Genomic DNA, 15,957 nt, shown 5'->3' with positions numbered 1-15,957 from the left:
CCAGCTCAGGCAGCCCTTACAGAGTTAACTGAAAGGGAAACGGTTGGGAGGTGTTCTGCAGTGCGGGCTGCAGAAAAGGGCCCTGTGGATGGTTGACTGTTGAGATGCTCAGCTCTGTGGTGAGGACCTTGTGATCTAAGAATCAGGGGGCGGAGGGCAAGAAAGATGATCTGAGATCAGTTGCTCAGAAGGCCCTGTGTGCTGTCCCTTGCTTGCCCATTCTGCTCTGTAGTCTGTCCACAGTCTGTAGGAAATCTGTCAGATCATGCCTGAGTGATATGGGTGGCAAGGTGCCCTTGCCAGACCTCTAGGTGGCTGAGTGGCTTCTCCTAGAAGGTGTCACAGATGTGCCTGCCTCTTGCTCAGAGTGCCACAAAACAGTGTGTGCCTCCTCACTGCACCCAAGGGGTCCTGGAACCTGGGGAGGCCGAGGTGTGCAGCACCGTCTGATCTGTCGGCAGACAACCACGCAGACTGGCAACACTGCTGAGTCTCAGCCCAAAGGAGTCTGTTAGGCCATGTGCAGCACCTGGAATCTGTAGTTTTTAATTAACTTTACGATTATTTAGCATCATTATAGCATGTATGGGATTGTTATATTGTGCTGGCACCTAATCTGTTTGGCTCCGTGACTACTCTGGAGGCATCAGCAGGCAGAGGATTTTCCTTTTGATGGAGAAACACACAGGACACTCTGTGGCACGCACACCGTGTAGCCCAGCAGCACAGATCGAGAGGCCTGTCTCACTCTTCTCTCGCCCTTTCTTCCTTGCTCTAGTTGCCACGTGTGTGGATTTGAGACGGAGCTCAATGTTCAGTTTGTGAGCCACATGTCTCTCCATGTGGACAAGGAGCAGTGGATGTTCTCCATCTGCTGCACGGCCTGTGACTTTGTCACCATGGAGGAAGCAGAGATGAAGAGTCACATTGGCACCAAGCACACAGGTAACCGTCCTGTCCTTCCCCATCGCCTGCACCCCACAGTGGCATGCATGCACTTGGGCATGATCATGGCTACCTAGACTTTGCCGCAGAGCGTAGATACTGCTGGACACGGCGAGCTGCACACTTGCTCCTCACCTGGTCCTAGCCATCGTCACCACACTTAATAGTCACTAAGCTCTCCTGCCCCAGGCTTGTGCTTTGCCCGCTCTCCTCAGCCAGCAGTAACCCCTAAAGTGATCACAAGGCAGCGAGAAGCGGAGAGACGGGTGTTCCACACGTCAGTGAATAGGATGTGGATTCAGACCCTCCACCCAGAACCGGTTTTGCTCTACCTCCTGCTGTCTCTCTCCGTGCTGTTCTGACAGGCCTGCAGGACACTTGGTATGGCCTTGGCCCTTTCTGTTTTGCTGTACCAGGGCACTGTACCCCTAATTCCGAAGGTTCTTGGGCGCTCCACAATGACACACATGGTATGTCTGGTCAGACTACCCTCTTCTCCTGAAACTTGAGGCTTGGCAAGTGCCTGCCTTTCATTTAAAGCCTCTCGCTGCTCTGGTTCACTTCTTCCACTTAACGATGTTAACACTTTGACTTCTCCGTGTAATTACACCCTCAGAAGGGATGGTAGGAGTGACACCAGCATAGAGTCATTAAGGAACACTGTGAGTGACTACCCTTCCTCTCTCTCCCATTTGTGGTGCTTACAAACTAAGAGCTCATGTTGCTTACTGCCAGTCCTGGGCATGGGGTCAGCCCAGACATCGCTGGCTCTGGAAGGCTCCAGGAAGGGGACTCATTGACAGCTGTGCTGATAATGTGCATGGCCAAGAAGGATCCCTGCTTCTCTGACCACTGTGGCTCGCTGGTGCCAGCAGCAATAAAAGTTCGCTTTTGTCAGTAAGTTGAGCAGCTATGACTTGGAAGTCCACAGAGAGTCATTATGCAGAGTGAGAAGGTGCCATTTTTACAGTCGGTTGTCTGACTGTAACCACATTAGCACTGTGGGAAGTAGGTGAGCTGGGAGGCCCACACGGAAGACAAATTAAATTCGGTATTTCTGGAATGGCTAATGGAAGGAAAGGCCAGCCTCTCTCCGGTTCCCACTTGGCTTTGCTGTACTCTTTCTTTTGTCCTGTCTGTTAAACACTGACTCGTGAAACCTCCTTCACCCCAGTGTGTGCCTGAATGTCTCTCCACCGCCCCCACAGTCCTCCCCACCCCTCACAGTAGCTTGGCCTCACCTGTCCTCGATGGAAACTTCACGTTCGCAATTAAGCAAAGCAGACACACCTCCTAAGTACCACCGGATGCACAGGGTAGACCGTGTTCCCTCTGAGCTGACAGAGCTCCCAGACTAGCTGGGAGGGCAGAAGCCACAAGTGACACACTTAAAGAAGTTTCCGTCTAATATAATAGAGGCTTCTCAGCCAGCAGCTGCTGTTGGAAAGATAATGTTGTTTTTAAGTCTCGCTGCTGTGGGCCAGAGTTTCCATACATCCAGGTGATAAATGCTTCAGGCCTTCCGATTTCTGTTGTTCTTATTATGCTTAATGAATTCTTAGAGAACTTCATACAGTGCGATTTGAACATATTCACCCTGCCAAATCCTTCCAGATCTACGTTCTCCCTTCCCTACCCACCTACCTCGGTGTCAGGACACAGCTTTGACACAGCTCAGCCATCCACTGAACTGACAGTCCTGGGCACTGATACACAGGCAAACAGTCATGTTTCAGTAAACGTGACTGACAAAAGCAGGAAGCTAGCAGGAGTCCATGGGCTGTCACTTGCTGACCCCCATTAGAAGTGAGTAGTTTGACCCTGAGAGGTTCCTGTGTACTACTGCTTTCAGAGGCCTGACTGGCTGCAGTTCTCCTAACCTAAATCTGTGCACTAGTAAGTTCAGTTACTACGAAGGTGTTTATCTCCATGCTTCCTGCTGACGTAGTCCAGCATCTGTCCTCGTGAGCATATTACTCCCCAGCAGAAGCCCGCAATGGCGCACTCCCACCTTCCCCTCCTAGCCTTCATGGTGGTTTGGGGGACTTCCTCTCACAGATGGGCTCTAAACCTTTATTGGTAAGCACCAATACTTGGATTATTTCATAACGTCTTCCAAAGACGTGACTTTCTCTGCGCTCACTCACTGTTTCCAGCCCCTCCTGACGTGCTGGCTCCTGCTGGCATCGGCCGCTCTTTTCCTCATATCCAGACTTCTTTACTTTGTCTTAGGTTCAAGTCTGGAGGTGATGGTTTCCTCCATCACGTTCAGTGTCAGCTTTGCTTGTTTATCCTTCCTTTTTATGGTGTCTTTTCACCAGGTCTGAAATCTGACAGTCTTGCATTTCTTTGAAGATATTGATGGTGTCTTTCCTACGGCTCATTCCTGTGGGAAGCCTCTGTTTATGGATGCTCCTGGGAATTTTCTCTTTTCTCTTTTCCTTCTTTCTTCTATTTCACTTTATTTTAGAGAGTAAACCACTGTGGAGGTCAAGCTCCGTCTCTCTGTCCTCCTGAGTTCTGGGATATAACCATGACATCACACTAGGCTCTACATTTTGGGGGGCTTGTTTTGTTTCTTTCTTTGCCTGTTTTAAGCAATTTAATGATGATGTCCCTGTGTCTCTTGACATGGGTGTCTTCTTTTTAGACAGGGTCTCACTATCTAGCCCAAAGTGACACTGAATTCACAGTCCTGCCTCTGTTTCTGAGTGGTGGAGTGATGGCTATTCATTCTTCACTCTCCATGTTTCTTGGGCTTGACATTCACTGCGTGTCTCAGACTCTGGGTTTTATGGTATCCCACAAATTAGAAACATCTTGATTATCTAAAAAATACTGCCAGCCAGGTAGTGATGCAGCACTAGGGAGGCAGAGGCAGGCAGATCTCTGAGTTCAAGGTCAGCCTGGTCTACACAGCAAGTCCCAGAATAGCCAGAGCTACACTGAGAAACTGTATATTGAAAAACCAAAAGGAAAATATTGTTAATAGCTAGGCCTGGTGGCAATGCCTTATCTTAGTACTCTGGATGCAGAAGCAGGCAGAGCTCTGTTCAAGACAAGTCTGAGGTACAGAGTGAGTCCAAAACAGGCAGGCAGGGTCACATACACAGACCCTGTCTCAAGGAAACCAGCAAAGGAAGTTACGCCTTGGCCAACTAATCGGGACCTCAAGTCAGTCTCATATAAAGCTGCCTAGACGAAGTTTAGAACAGAGGCAGAAGGAACGCCCATTCGAGCCTACCCCACATGTGGCCCATACATATACAGCCACCAAACTAGATAAGATGGATGAAGCAAAGAAGTGCAGACCGACAGGAGCCGGATGTAGATCTCTCCTGAGAGACACAGCCAGAATATGACAAATACATAGGCGAATGCCAGCAGCAAACCACTGAACTGAGAATGGGACCCCGGTTGGAAGGAATCAGAGAAAGGACTGGAAGAGCTTGAAGGGCTCGAGACCCCATATGAACAACAATGCCAAGCAACCAGAGCTTCCAGGGACTAAGCTACTACCCAAAGACTATACATGGACTGACCCTGGACTCTGACCTCATAGGTAGCAATGAATATCCTAGTAAGAGCACCAGTGGAAGGGGAGCCCTGGGTCCTGCTAAGACTGAACCCCCAGTGAACGTGATTGTTGGGGGGAGGGTGGTAATGGGAGGATGGGGAGGGGAACACCCATAAAGAAGGGGAAGGGGAGTGGAAGGGGGGGTGTTGGCCCAGAAACCGGGAAAGGGAATAACAATCGAAATGTAAATAAGAAATACGCAAGTTAATAAAGATAAAAAAAAATTAAAAAAAAAAATAAAGCTGCCTAGAGCACCTCACCGGAGCAGCTCTCAGCTCACAGAGGCTCTTTGAGGGTTCTCTGTTCTGCTCTATTCCAGACCTTTCCTGTAGCTTTTACTTGAGGTTTATTCATGATCTTAGTTATGGTTTCTGTTACTGCAACAAAAAACACCATGACCATAAAGCATGTTGGGGAAGAAGGAATTTATTTGGCTTACACTTCCACATCACTGTTCATCATGGAAGGAAGTCACGACAGGAACTCAAGCAGGGCAGGAACCTGGAGGCAGGAGCTGAGGCAGTGAGCAGGGTGCTTGTTCCTGGTGGCTTGCTCGACCTGCTTTCTTATAGCACCCAGGACCACCAGCCCAGGGACGGCCCCACCCACAGTGGGCTGGACCCTCCCCCATCAATCACGAATTATGAAAGTGCCCTTCAGGCTTCCTGCAGCCCGACTTCATAGACACATTTTCTTAGTTGAAGTTCCCTCCTCTCAGATGACTTTACCTTCTGTCAAGCTGACATGAAACCATCCAGAACTTTCTGCTCTGCAACCCTCTAGTGAGGACCTCATTGTGTGTTTCCATCTGTAGACATGTATTTAGATCCCTCTCCATCTTCCATGTGTTTGCCTAACTTTTTGGACATCTGAATTATAATTGCAACATTCTCTACTACTAACTGTAAAACTCTGCCTGTTCTGGGTTGGCTTTGATTGGTTGATTCTCCGCCCTGCTTTGAGCTGGTTTTTCTTGTTTCTTTGCATATCTGATAATCTTTGTGTTGTTACTATGCCGGCTGTTCAATTATGTATCTTTTCTTCCTGTTAGTATTGGTGACCTTTATTTAGGACATAGGACTTGGAAGCCTTGACATTTCGGCATCTCCTATGATTTGGTAGGCAGTTGTGGATTGCTAGGTATTTATCTATTGCTCCCTTTTCAAAGTCCTTCCTCAGTGTCCTACCCAATGCCTATGGATGGTGTGTTGTTCTGACCTTGCTGTTGGGAACAGCACTGACACCAGACCTCTGCAGTGCCAGCCCTGTGGGACTGGCCTCAGTGTTCTCAGGTGGCCTTTCCCCCTCTGGGCGTGAGTAGCTGCTCACACCCTGCTCTGACCCATGTCCTCCTGACCTCTGCAGGACCGGGTATTGTTCTCTGTGCACCTGTCCTTCATTGGCACTGTGTTCTGCAGTGTCTGTCCATTGTGACCTCTGCAGACCCTTGGCTGCTTCTCTTCCTGAGGAGAGTACAGGCTCTTCCGATGTCCCTTTTCCTGTCCTGCTTCCTAAGACATATCTTAGCGTAGAGCTACACCATTGGGGGCCCTCCTTTGTCCTGTCTCTCAGAGACCAGTGTCTTCATTGCCTCATGTCCAGTGTTGTAAAACTGTTGTTTTGATACATTCTGGTTCGGTAGCTGTCACAGTATCAATATTAGATCTAATCCCTGATACCCGGGGCTTTAGTAGATGCTAAAGTCTCATGACGCTAGGTTTGAGTGACTTGTTAACTTCTTTATGCCTGGCTCTGAAGGAGAGTCCCGTGTCTGCCGATGAGTGGGAGCAGACTCAACTGAGACTTGGTTCAAAGGTTACACCTCATCTGGGCCGAGTTTGCCCCTCTGTGGAGTAGGAATGACAATAGTGCCTGTGAGGTGTGTTTGTTGTACACACACTGTGGACTGAACCCAGACCCCCACACATGCTAAGTCCCTCGGATCCTGACCTACAGCCTCAGACCTAAGACGTCTGGGAGAACAACTATGAGACGCGCATCTAAAGCATTGCACAGACCCTGGATGGGGCTCAGGGACGAGTGTGATCTGCCCAGGACCTTGATAAAGGTTCACAGAGATCTGAGCTCAACATGCCACACATGCCCTCCCCAGGGCTGCACTAGAGTCAGCTTCCCCGCATGTTGGGGGGGAGGGGGTGTGCAGGAAGTGCAAAGCTCCAGGTGCTGCTGGCAGCCTTCCTCACCTGCCATCATTCTAGGGGCTCTCCCAGATAACAGACCTGGCGTGTTTTTGTTTTCCAGGGGATGATAGGAAGACCCCCAGTGAATCAAACAGCCCCTCCTCATCCTCACTGTCAACTCTGAGTGATTCAGCCAATGGCAAAGATGACTCAGACAGCTCCCAGAAAAACAAGGGTGGGAACAACTTGCTGGTCATCTCTGTGGTACCCGGGAGCCAGCCCTCACTGAACAACGAAGAAAAGCCAGAGAAAGGTGAGAGGGCTGGGTGTGGCCTGCTCACCTTGACCACTCCAGGTGAATTAGTCTGGAGAATAAACCTTGGTGAGGAAAACAAACTGCAGTGTGGTGCTCACTACTAAAAAGAAGCCCTTGGTCGAGGCTTGATTTGTGCTCCGATTTGGGCTGGGAAGTGGGCGGGGCGTGGACTCGGAAGCTGAATGCTCAGCTGTTCAGTGGACGATTAGGGATGGTGCCTAGACGGCAGAGGTGCAGGGTCGGAAGGAAGGGGTGCTCAGCCCCCACCTGCTGCCTGCTGCCCTTCCCCACACACTCCTACACCCAGCTTCGGTCCTTTCAGGGTTCGAATGTGTTTTTTGCAACTTTGTCTGCAAGACGAAGAATATGTTTGAGCGCCATCTGCAAATCCACCTCATCACCCGGATGTTTGAGTGTGATGTGTGCCACAAGTTCATGAAGACCCCCGAACAGCTGCTGGAGCATAAGAAATGCCACACTGTCCCCACCGGTGGGCTCAAGTAAGGAAAGCAAGTACAGCGTCTCTTACTGAGTTGTTATTCCCTGAGTTGTTATTCACTGAGTTGTTACTCATTGAGTTGTTATTCAGCACCCCTCCCCCACCCCTCCCCGACCCCCATGAAGGTTTTGGGGAATGCGGGAGCTTAGTATGAGGGCAGTTAGTCAGAAAGATCTGCTGCCTCTGGCTGGCTGGGACCCTAGCTGTCCTCAAGGGAGTCAACAGACATTAGCAGGGAAAGCCACTCCACAAGTGCTCCAGGCTCCCAGCAAGCAAGAGCACAAAGTGTCTGGCCAGCAGAAAGCAGGCTTCTACTGCAGTGGATCTAAATGTAATGGAAGCCAGACTAGCATCCCCATGTGTGTAGCATTTCACAGTTGTCACTGCATTTATTTTTTAGATGGCCTGACATATATTTAGCTCTTAAGTACTAGAGGCACCCAGCCCCCAAGTAGGACCTTGGTGGTTTGATCAGACAAGAGGCCAGGGTGTTCATGCAACATCACGTGTTTCTCGTCTCCTGCAGACATGCTGACGCCTTCCCAAAAGAGCTAGACAGGGAGCGTCATCCTCTAGCAGTATTTGCAACAAGGTCCCTGGCCTCAAGTGAGACCCATCAGTTATTACCAAGCAAACTGTGCCACTAGCCTGACATAGGTGCTGAAGGACTCGTGAAGAATAAAATAGCATTTCCACCTTATAAATGTATGCCCCAGAACTACCAGAATTTAATCTTACGGTGATTCTGGAGGCAGAATCCCTGTCACAAGACATTTTGGATCTAGTAAAAGAAGCAGAAGCATAAAACAGTTGGGTACAGAAAGATACAATCGTCAAGGTATTTTATCTAAAATCACCATGTAGTTAAAAGAATCAAGGGACACCTTTTTATTTTATTAATATAAGTGGGAGATGGGTCTTTCATTTTAAAACATTTTTACCCTTGAAACTCACAATGCCTCCTGAATGGGTAAGAGTCGGAGAGCCCAGAGGGGTCTGGAACAGAAATTTTGGGGGTGGAGTCGGGGTTGGCTGGTCAGGGCATCCTCTGGGGGGAAAAAAAACAATAGAAGGGAAGAGTTGGGGGATGGCAGGACTGCTGATCCCATCTCATGTGGATCTACCCTTGGGGGTGTATAGGCGGGTGGGTCACAGGCAAGAGGGTGACTTTATAATTCATTCACCCAATAGATAGGAAATGCCTAGCAGAAGCTTATCAGGGACTTTGATTTTAAGTCCCTCCGCCTCTTTATGGAAATGTGTGTATTCTTTATAAAAAGAAGAGCCCCGCCCCCTGTGGATGGAGCAGTGTCATTGCCTTGTGGTAGGTCAGTCACAGCCACGCCACGTGCGGCCTTGCCACTCACCCTTTGGAACCCTCAGCAGGCCTGAGCCTCTGATGCACCGGGGAGACCACAGGATAACCTCAGTGCTGTCCCTGGGTCAGACACTGCCTGGCGGTGCTAACCATCTGTCCCCTGTGTGAAGTTTGTCCTAGGATGACCAAGTAGAAGAACACTTCGAAAAAAACTTACTGATAATGCCTTGTGGCTATCCAGTGAGTTTCGTTTGTTTCTTTTGCAATACCAGAGAGTCAGTTTTCCTGAGAAAGTGTCTTTGAGATAAAAATGGGAGCGTGGAAAAGCCCCAGTGCTTTGACGAGCCGTGCAGTAACAGATTGAGCTGAGGGTCACAGAAACACCCTTAGCGGGAGGCAGACCGACCGCCGATGTCTAAGTGCTTTTCTGTGATGGGACTGCTTGTACTCTATATCCTGTTCATAATGCAGATCAAATAAGATTATACTATTATTTTTCTTTTGCCGTAGCTCAGGACAGTGGTGAGTGTCAGACTCCTCTAGGTAAGGCCCAGCTTGGCGTAGGGGTTGTGTGTGCACTTGACCTGGGTATGGGCTTTTATCTCTGTGCACTCTTGTGAGCTGAGGTTCAAGGCTAACGGCGAGCTTGGTGCTGAGGAGCCAGTGCACGGCGCCCCTGACTGTGTTGGGCTCTGCTGAACATCTCTCCACCCTCTGAGGACAGTCCCCTTCTGAGCCAGCCCTGCCTTGCAGGAGCTGAGTCCAAGCTAAGGCAGCCACTCAGGCATCTGCATTCTTTTTGGAAAGAGCACACATGCTACAGTTATCCTATCAGCCACGAACTCAGACCTGCAGCTTCCAAAAGTGAAGCCAGGCAGCTTCTGTAAACACTCCCACCCCACTCTCCACAGCCTCTCAGACAGCGGCAGGGCTGGGGGCAGCGTATGTGATCCATGATGGAAAGAATGGAGAGCCCAAGCCAGAGATACCCAGACCTTGTGCTAGAGGAAACACCCAGAGCCCAGTCAGGCGCCAGAGCTGGGAGCCAGCCTACCATTTTGAATCCACCTCAGTTACCCGTAAAGATGATCAGATCATGACTCGGTATTTCCAGAGTGCTCTTTTGAGCGCGGTAGAGAATGCAGAAGAAATCTCAATGTCAGAAAGCCCTACCCTTGGAGAATTCATGTTCCACTTGGATCACTGGTATTTCTATGACATGACTATGTCCTAAGAATGTCTTCAGGCTCTGGAGGACAGGCCCTTTCCTCCTCATTCCTCATGAGCAGAGGGGCCATTGTATGGGCGTCCTTCTCCCAGCCCCCCCCCCATGGTCCTCACCTCCCACTCCTGATGAAGAACCGGTACTTAAGGAGATAACATTCTGAGAGTCCACATGAGGTTGGCGCGCACGCGCACACACACATACACACGCACTCACGCACACCGTTGGCACACAGAGGGACACGCACAGGTCTTTTCATCCTAACACCCCTTTGATAAGCACGACTCTGACTCCTGTGACTGTCTGTTTGCTGGAGGTAGTTCTCCCTACAAGCTGTTCTTTAAAACCTCTCAGCCTCTCTGCGTGTGCTTGGTGTGGTGCATGAAAAGTCACTTCTTTGTGTTGCTCCCATCTAGAGGGGAGGTCAGGAAGCCCAGACTTCTGCCATGTCCAGGGGGAGGGGGTGGAGAGGGCCCCAGGGGCTGGGTGGGGGCAGGACGGGAGGACCAGCTTTACCTGCTCCTCACATCCTCTCTGTTCCTCTGAGAGGACTGGCCTCGGCTGCCGCAGCCTGGAGCCCCCAGACCAGCTAAGGGGACCGCCCAGAGCTCCCTGTTAACCTGGACTGCACTGTCCAGAGTGAAACCAAGCAGGGCCATCTGAGAGGTGGCAGGGCGACCCAGGGCAGGCTGGCGAGGAGGGGAGACACAGGGTTCCCAGTGGACCCTCCTTGCTAAACTTCCCCTCCGTTGCTTCCCCTGGCAGGTGCCCATTCTGCATTTATTCCACCAACCGCCCTGCTGCCATGGAGTGCCACCTCAAGACCCACTACAAGATGGAGTACAAGTGCCGGATCTGCCAGACAGTGAAGGCCAACCAGCTGGAGCTGGAGACGCACACCCGCGAGCATCGCCTGGGCAACCACTACAAGTGTGACCAGTGCGGCTACCTGTCTAAGACGGCCAACAAGCTCATCGAGCACGTGCGCGTGCACACCGGGGAGCGGCCCTTCCACTGTGACCAGTGCAGCTATAGCTGCAAGCGCAAGGACAATCTCAACCTGCACAAGAAGCTGAAGCACGCCCCCCGCCAGACCTTCAGCTGCGGAGAGTGCCTGTTCAAGACCACACACCCTTTCGTCTTCAGCCGCCACGTGAAGAAGCACCAGAGTGGAGAAGGCCCCGAGGAGGACAGGAAGGGCCTGAGCCCAGCCTCCAGAGAGCCAGCTGGCCCTGGAGCCCCACTCCTGGTTGTGGGGGGTGGCCGGAGTCTCTTGTCCCCGCTGTCAGTCATGTCTGCCTCTCAGGCTCTACAGACCGTGGCCTTGTCAGCAGCCCACGGCAGCAGCTCAGAGCCCAACCTGGCACTCAAGGCCTTGGCCTTCAGTGGCTCCCCGCTGCATCTTGACAAATACCGGAACTCAGATGTTGCCCATCTCATTCCCTTAACAATGTTGTATCCCAGAAACCACCTGGATCTCACATTCCACCCTCCCCGACCTCAGACTGCGCCTCCCAGCATCCCCTCGCCCAAACACTCCTTCCTTGCCTATCTTGGACTAAGAGAAAGAGCTGAGACTGTCTGAGGACAGCCGCGTTCTGTACCAAAAACCAAGAGACAGAGACAGGAAAGGACAAAAACCCACAAAACTTAAAACACAACCCCAGCAGGTGTATGTGCTGCAAAGCCTTCAGGCCCCAGGGGTCTGGACCATGTGTACTGTATATCTTTAGTAAGGAATAGAAAATTGGCTCTGTATGTAAACCTATTGCATTGACCTAAAAGCTGCTTATCCAGTCTTCAGAGAGGTGATCTGCTGCCTATGTCTACCTTCAGAGGCATGCCTCCCCAGCCATCACCCCCACCTCAGCCCTCCGTGCTTCTCTCTGAAAGGGATTTTGTCATGTTAAACCCTAAAGAGAGTGTCCTTAATAGCAGTGAGCACTTGGAAGCTTCTCTACTGGTACATTGGGTTTTCTGTTGGGTGAGTGGGGTCTTGTGGACATTTGTGGACTGGGAAAGAAAAAGTCCGTATGCATTTTGTGTGTGTGTGTGTGTGTGTGTGTGTGTGTGTGTGTGTGTGTATCTGTGTGTATGTATCTATGTGTGTATCTCTGTGTGTGTGCAGGTGTGTGTATCTGTGAGTGTGGGTGCATGCGTGTGTCTGTGGGTGTGGGGGGTGTGGGTGTGATACGCCATGACATTTCTATTGCACCTTCTTTTTATGCTGGCCTCTTTGACAGTGATGAACAGTCCTGACTTCCCATCGGCATCGGGATTGTTCACGCACTACTTTCTCCCCACCTCTGCCTTTCCTTCTCTATTTGATGACTACAGAATGGTAGGTGCTCAGTGGAGGAGGAGATGCATGGTGCCAGAATATTTCCAGTAGAGTGCGCAAAGCCTGGCGTTCAGCTCTCCACTTAGGAAGATGGATAGAGTCAGGCGACAGATCTCTTAAGAAACGCCTCAAAGCTCCCTCGAAGCTGACATCACAAAACCTGGGTGTTCTGTGTGTGTGCACAGGTGGAGCACGCGCAAACACACACACACACACACACACACACACACACACACACACGAGTGCATCCTTTTTAAAGGGCAGAACATATGTGTGTGCGTGATATGTTTATTCAGTTATCGTTTGTAGGAAAAAATTGTATGCGTGGAAATGTTTATGGTTGATAAATGCAGCCAAGGAGATTAAAGGGGTTTGGATCGATTCTGGGTGTAAACGCTCAGACTAAAAAGAAACGGCAGCTTTGCACAGTGCGCTGGCCTTGCACTAGTTTTGTTTCTCATTGGGGAAAAGGAATAGGTAAAAGAGAAAGAAGGAAATGTACCTTTTTATGGAATGAGTAGACTGTATGTTTGACATTTTAGCTGTGACCTCTTTGACGTACAAGGAAGGACAGAACAAAAGGTGCTGTTTAGTCCTGTGCCTCAGCCGATGCCCCAGGGTGCCCCACTGTGTGCAGAGCCTCTGGCTAGAGTGTACCCTCCGTGTATTAGTAACCCTGTATTCCATTTTGTTAACGCCTAGCAGATGGAACCTGCTAGGAGGCTGACTTTATACTTATTTAAAGCTTATTTTATGGTCATTAAAATGGCAGTTTCTGTGCAGCACTTTATTGCGCAAAGAAAAGGTGCGATTCAGTCGAGTAGCCCTTAGCTCATCTTAAAAAGGAATGGATGGTTTAAAAAGGAAAAGAAAATCTTCGAATGAATATGTTCACTGCTTGAATTTGTAAAACAGCAGAATTTCCAGTATGCAACAGGCTGAAAGAGGGGGTAGGAATGTGTTTTGTATAAAAATGGGAAGTGTGGGATATGAAAGTTTATTATTTATCAACGGAAGAACTGATGTCCGGGGGGATGCTGTTCTCCCACACTGCATTCTCCTCCCTGATACCCACCTTTCTTTTCGTTACTCTAACCAGGCGGATATAAAAGCATCCCCATGTTCTCCCTTTTGTCAGGATCGCTTCCCTGAAGTGAATGCAGTCAGACAGGAAGCCAGAGACTGCTCAGTCCACACCATCAGCTCCCCTTCCCCTCTCAGCTCCCCTCTCCCATGCCTTGCTGGTCTCTGCTGCTCTCCCCACCTGTCATCCAGCCACGGGTGAGGAGCCTGGTTAGGGCCCTGGAAAATCCGTTTACACTACAGAGATGTCACGAAGCAGGGAGACCAACCAGCTAGGCCAAAAAGGCCCCAGAGACTCGGTCATTCTCCAGCAGAGACCTTTGCTCTCCGCCTTGTTTAACACGCTGTTCAACTCAGCCCGTAATATCTCAGTAAAAGACACTATAGACACTTCTGGACAATATGCCCCAAGGTCACTGGGTTTATGGGTGGGTTTGTTGTGTTTTATTTGCTTTTGGATTTTGTTTTAAATTCATGTCTTTATCCCCATTTAATGGAGAATGTGCCACTTGGCTAATAATGTGTTTTCAAAACTGCAGGTTCAGTGATAAGGGACAAGGGGTCCCAGTGGTCCCCCCACCCCACCCCAGAGGTTGGCAGAAAGGTGACCCTCAGAAGCACTAGCAGGTTAGGAACCTGGTCACGAGGACCCTGGGTTTTACAGCATGCCACTTGTGCAATAAGAGGTCTTCGGGTGGGAACATGGACGAGTGAGGGAGGCGGACGGAGACGTTCACTGCTCAGATACCACGCACTGCACCGCCTGCCACTGAACCTGTATCTGAATGACTTAGTGATGCTTAATGTAATTGGGCAACTTTTTTAGCACTTTGGAAAGAGTCATCAATCTTTCTGGTAAATTATAAAAGGTTTTCTGAGTGAGAAAACGTGTGTTTGCAGTTTGTTTGACTTTTTATATTATTGTTGTTGTTATTAATAAAGAAGAAAATCTACAGCATTTTCTCAGAGTCCACCTAGATAAAATGTGCCCCCAAATCTGGTTTGCGGTTGATGCCCAGGGAAGGATGTGTTCTGTAGATCTCCTCCCGAGAACACTGACACCTTCGAGAGTCGCCTGGCAGCTTTGGGTTCTCACCATGCGTTCCCCCAGGAGAGCTGGCTTGGCTTTTCCATTTAGTGATGCAGGTAGGGGTCTGCGCACTTTCCTATCCTATCCTTTCTTTTCTTTTCTTTCTTTTTAACTCCTCATATTAGTTCAGATGAGCATACCGTCAAGGTTTGTGTACATTACTGAAAATTTGTATTGTAAGAAGCTTTTGCATTACAAGGCTGTACAGGGTCATTTTGACAGTAACTGGTATTTTCCTCTGCATCTTAAGTTGCATTGCCAATTTCTAGTGTATCGAGTTTGGAAGTATAATATACTCTAATTAAAAGACAAAAGGTTGGCTATACTCTGGCTTCTTTTTCTTTCTTGGTTGCCATCCTTGCCTAGGGAAGGCTCAGCGTTTCATTCATCTTCCCTTGTTCTGTTGTCTTTCCACTGTGCCCCAGGTTCGGTAAAGGGTCCTGTGCCAGCAATAACCATTGCAGGGCAGGAGTCTTGAACAGCCGAGGCTATTACCACGGCCACCATGCAAGTCGCTAATGTCTATTAAAGCCAAAAGCATAAGGCACCTTGCAGGACCCTGGCAGCTGGCTGCTGCCTCCTGAGTTTATTTAGGAATGTTTCCGTGTTCTGCATCCTTACCCTCTCCTGCCTGACATCATTGTATTGACCTCATAGCCAAAGGGAGTGGAAATACAGATGAATTCATTTGTCATAATGAAGTTCAGCAAGTAAGAGGTTTTAATGAGGGGGAATAGTATAGTATACTCTGCAAGCTAAATATAGTCGGTACAAGTGCAAGGAGTCACGGTTTGTCAATCAAGGGAAGGTACCCGAGAAATTACCTGAGACCCAGAGTGGGAAGTGAAAACCATACTACTAAAAATATGTTTTAAATTCGTCCTGAAGTTCCATCTCTGAGGCAGACCTTCCTGGGAATCCAGGGCAATTGATAAAAACATATAAAACAGCAGATGAGAATTGGTCTGGCCCACTCACAATTTGCATGCTTATAAATATAATGTCCTTTTCTTATTTCAAAAAAATTGGAGCCACTTTCAGTCTAACATTTAAAGTGATCCGATATAGTCTTCCATTGTAATTCCAGAGAAGAAGCCATTGTGTAAACGAATCATTAACCAATCACTATTTCCGTCTTCACTATTACTCAATGACTATTTACAGGTGCAGACATCCTTTTAGTGACCCATGTACCAGGTTTATTAAGGGGGGGCTAAGCCTTTCTGGAAAATATTAGAGTAAACGCACCCCGTCCTTAGCATCCCCAGCACAAGTGCCTTCCCATTTGTTGCACCCTTTTGTTTTGTTTTGTTTTGTTTTGCTCTGTTTTCCCTATACACAATAGTTGCCGTATATCTTCCCTGTGATTGAGAACACCCTGCAATGTAGAGAAAACATCGGTTTGGAAATCGTTTCCAAGGA

General features: G+C 49.3%; 1 protein-coding gene across 1 annotated transcript in view; it reads left to right on the top strand.

Moving 5' to 3' along the window:
* Positions 1-7,483, top strand: part of Znf827 (zinc finger protein 827) — a 159,604-nt gene extending 152,121 nt beyond the window's left edge. The window contains exons 11-13 of the mRNA XM_032888093.1: positions 779-945; positions 6,785-6,976; positions 7,302-7,483. Coding sequence (XP_032743984.1) covers positions 779-945; positions 6,785-6,976; positions 7,302-7,483 — 541 coding nt within the window. The remainder of the gene's footprint in view (positions 1-778; positions 946-6,784; positions 6,977-7,301) is intronic.
* The last annotated feature ends 8,474 nt before the right edge of the window (positions 7,484-15,957 follow it).

The sequence above is a fragment of the Rattus rattus genome, chromosome 17 (genome assembly GCF_011064425.1).
Source record: "Rattus rattus isolate New Zealand chromosome 17, Rrattus_CSIRO_v1, whole genome shotgun sequence".
In the NCBI taxonomy this organism is placed as follows: domain Eukaryota; kingdom Metazoa; phylum Chordata; class Mammalia; order Rodentia; family Muridae; genus Rattus; species Rattus rattus.
Note: the sequence above shows the minus strand (reverse complement) of the source record. Positions and strands in the feature narration are given on the sequence as shown.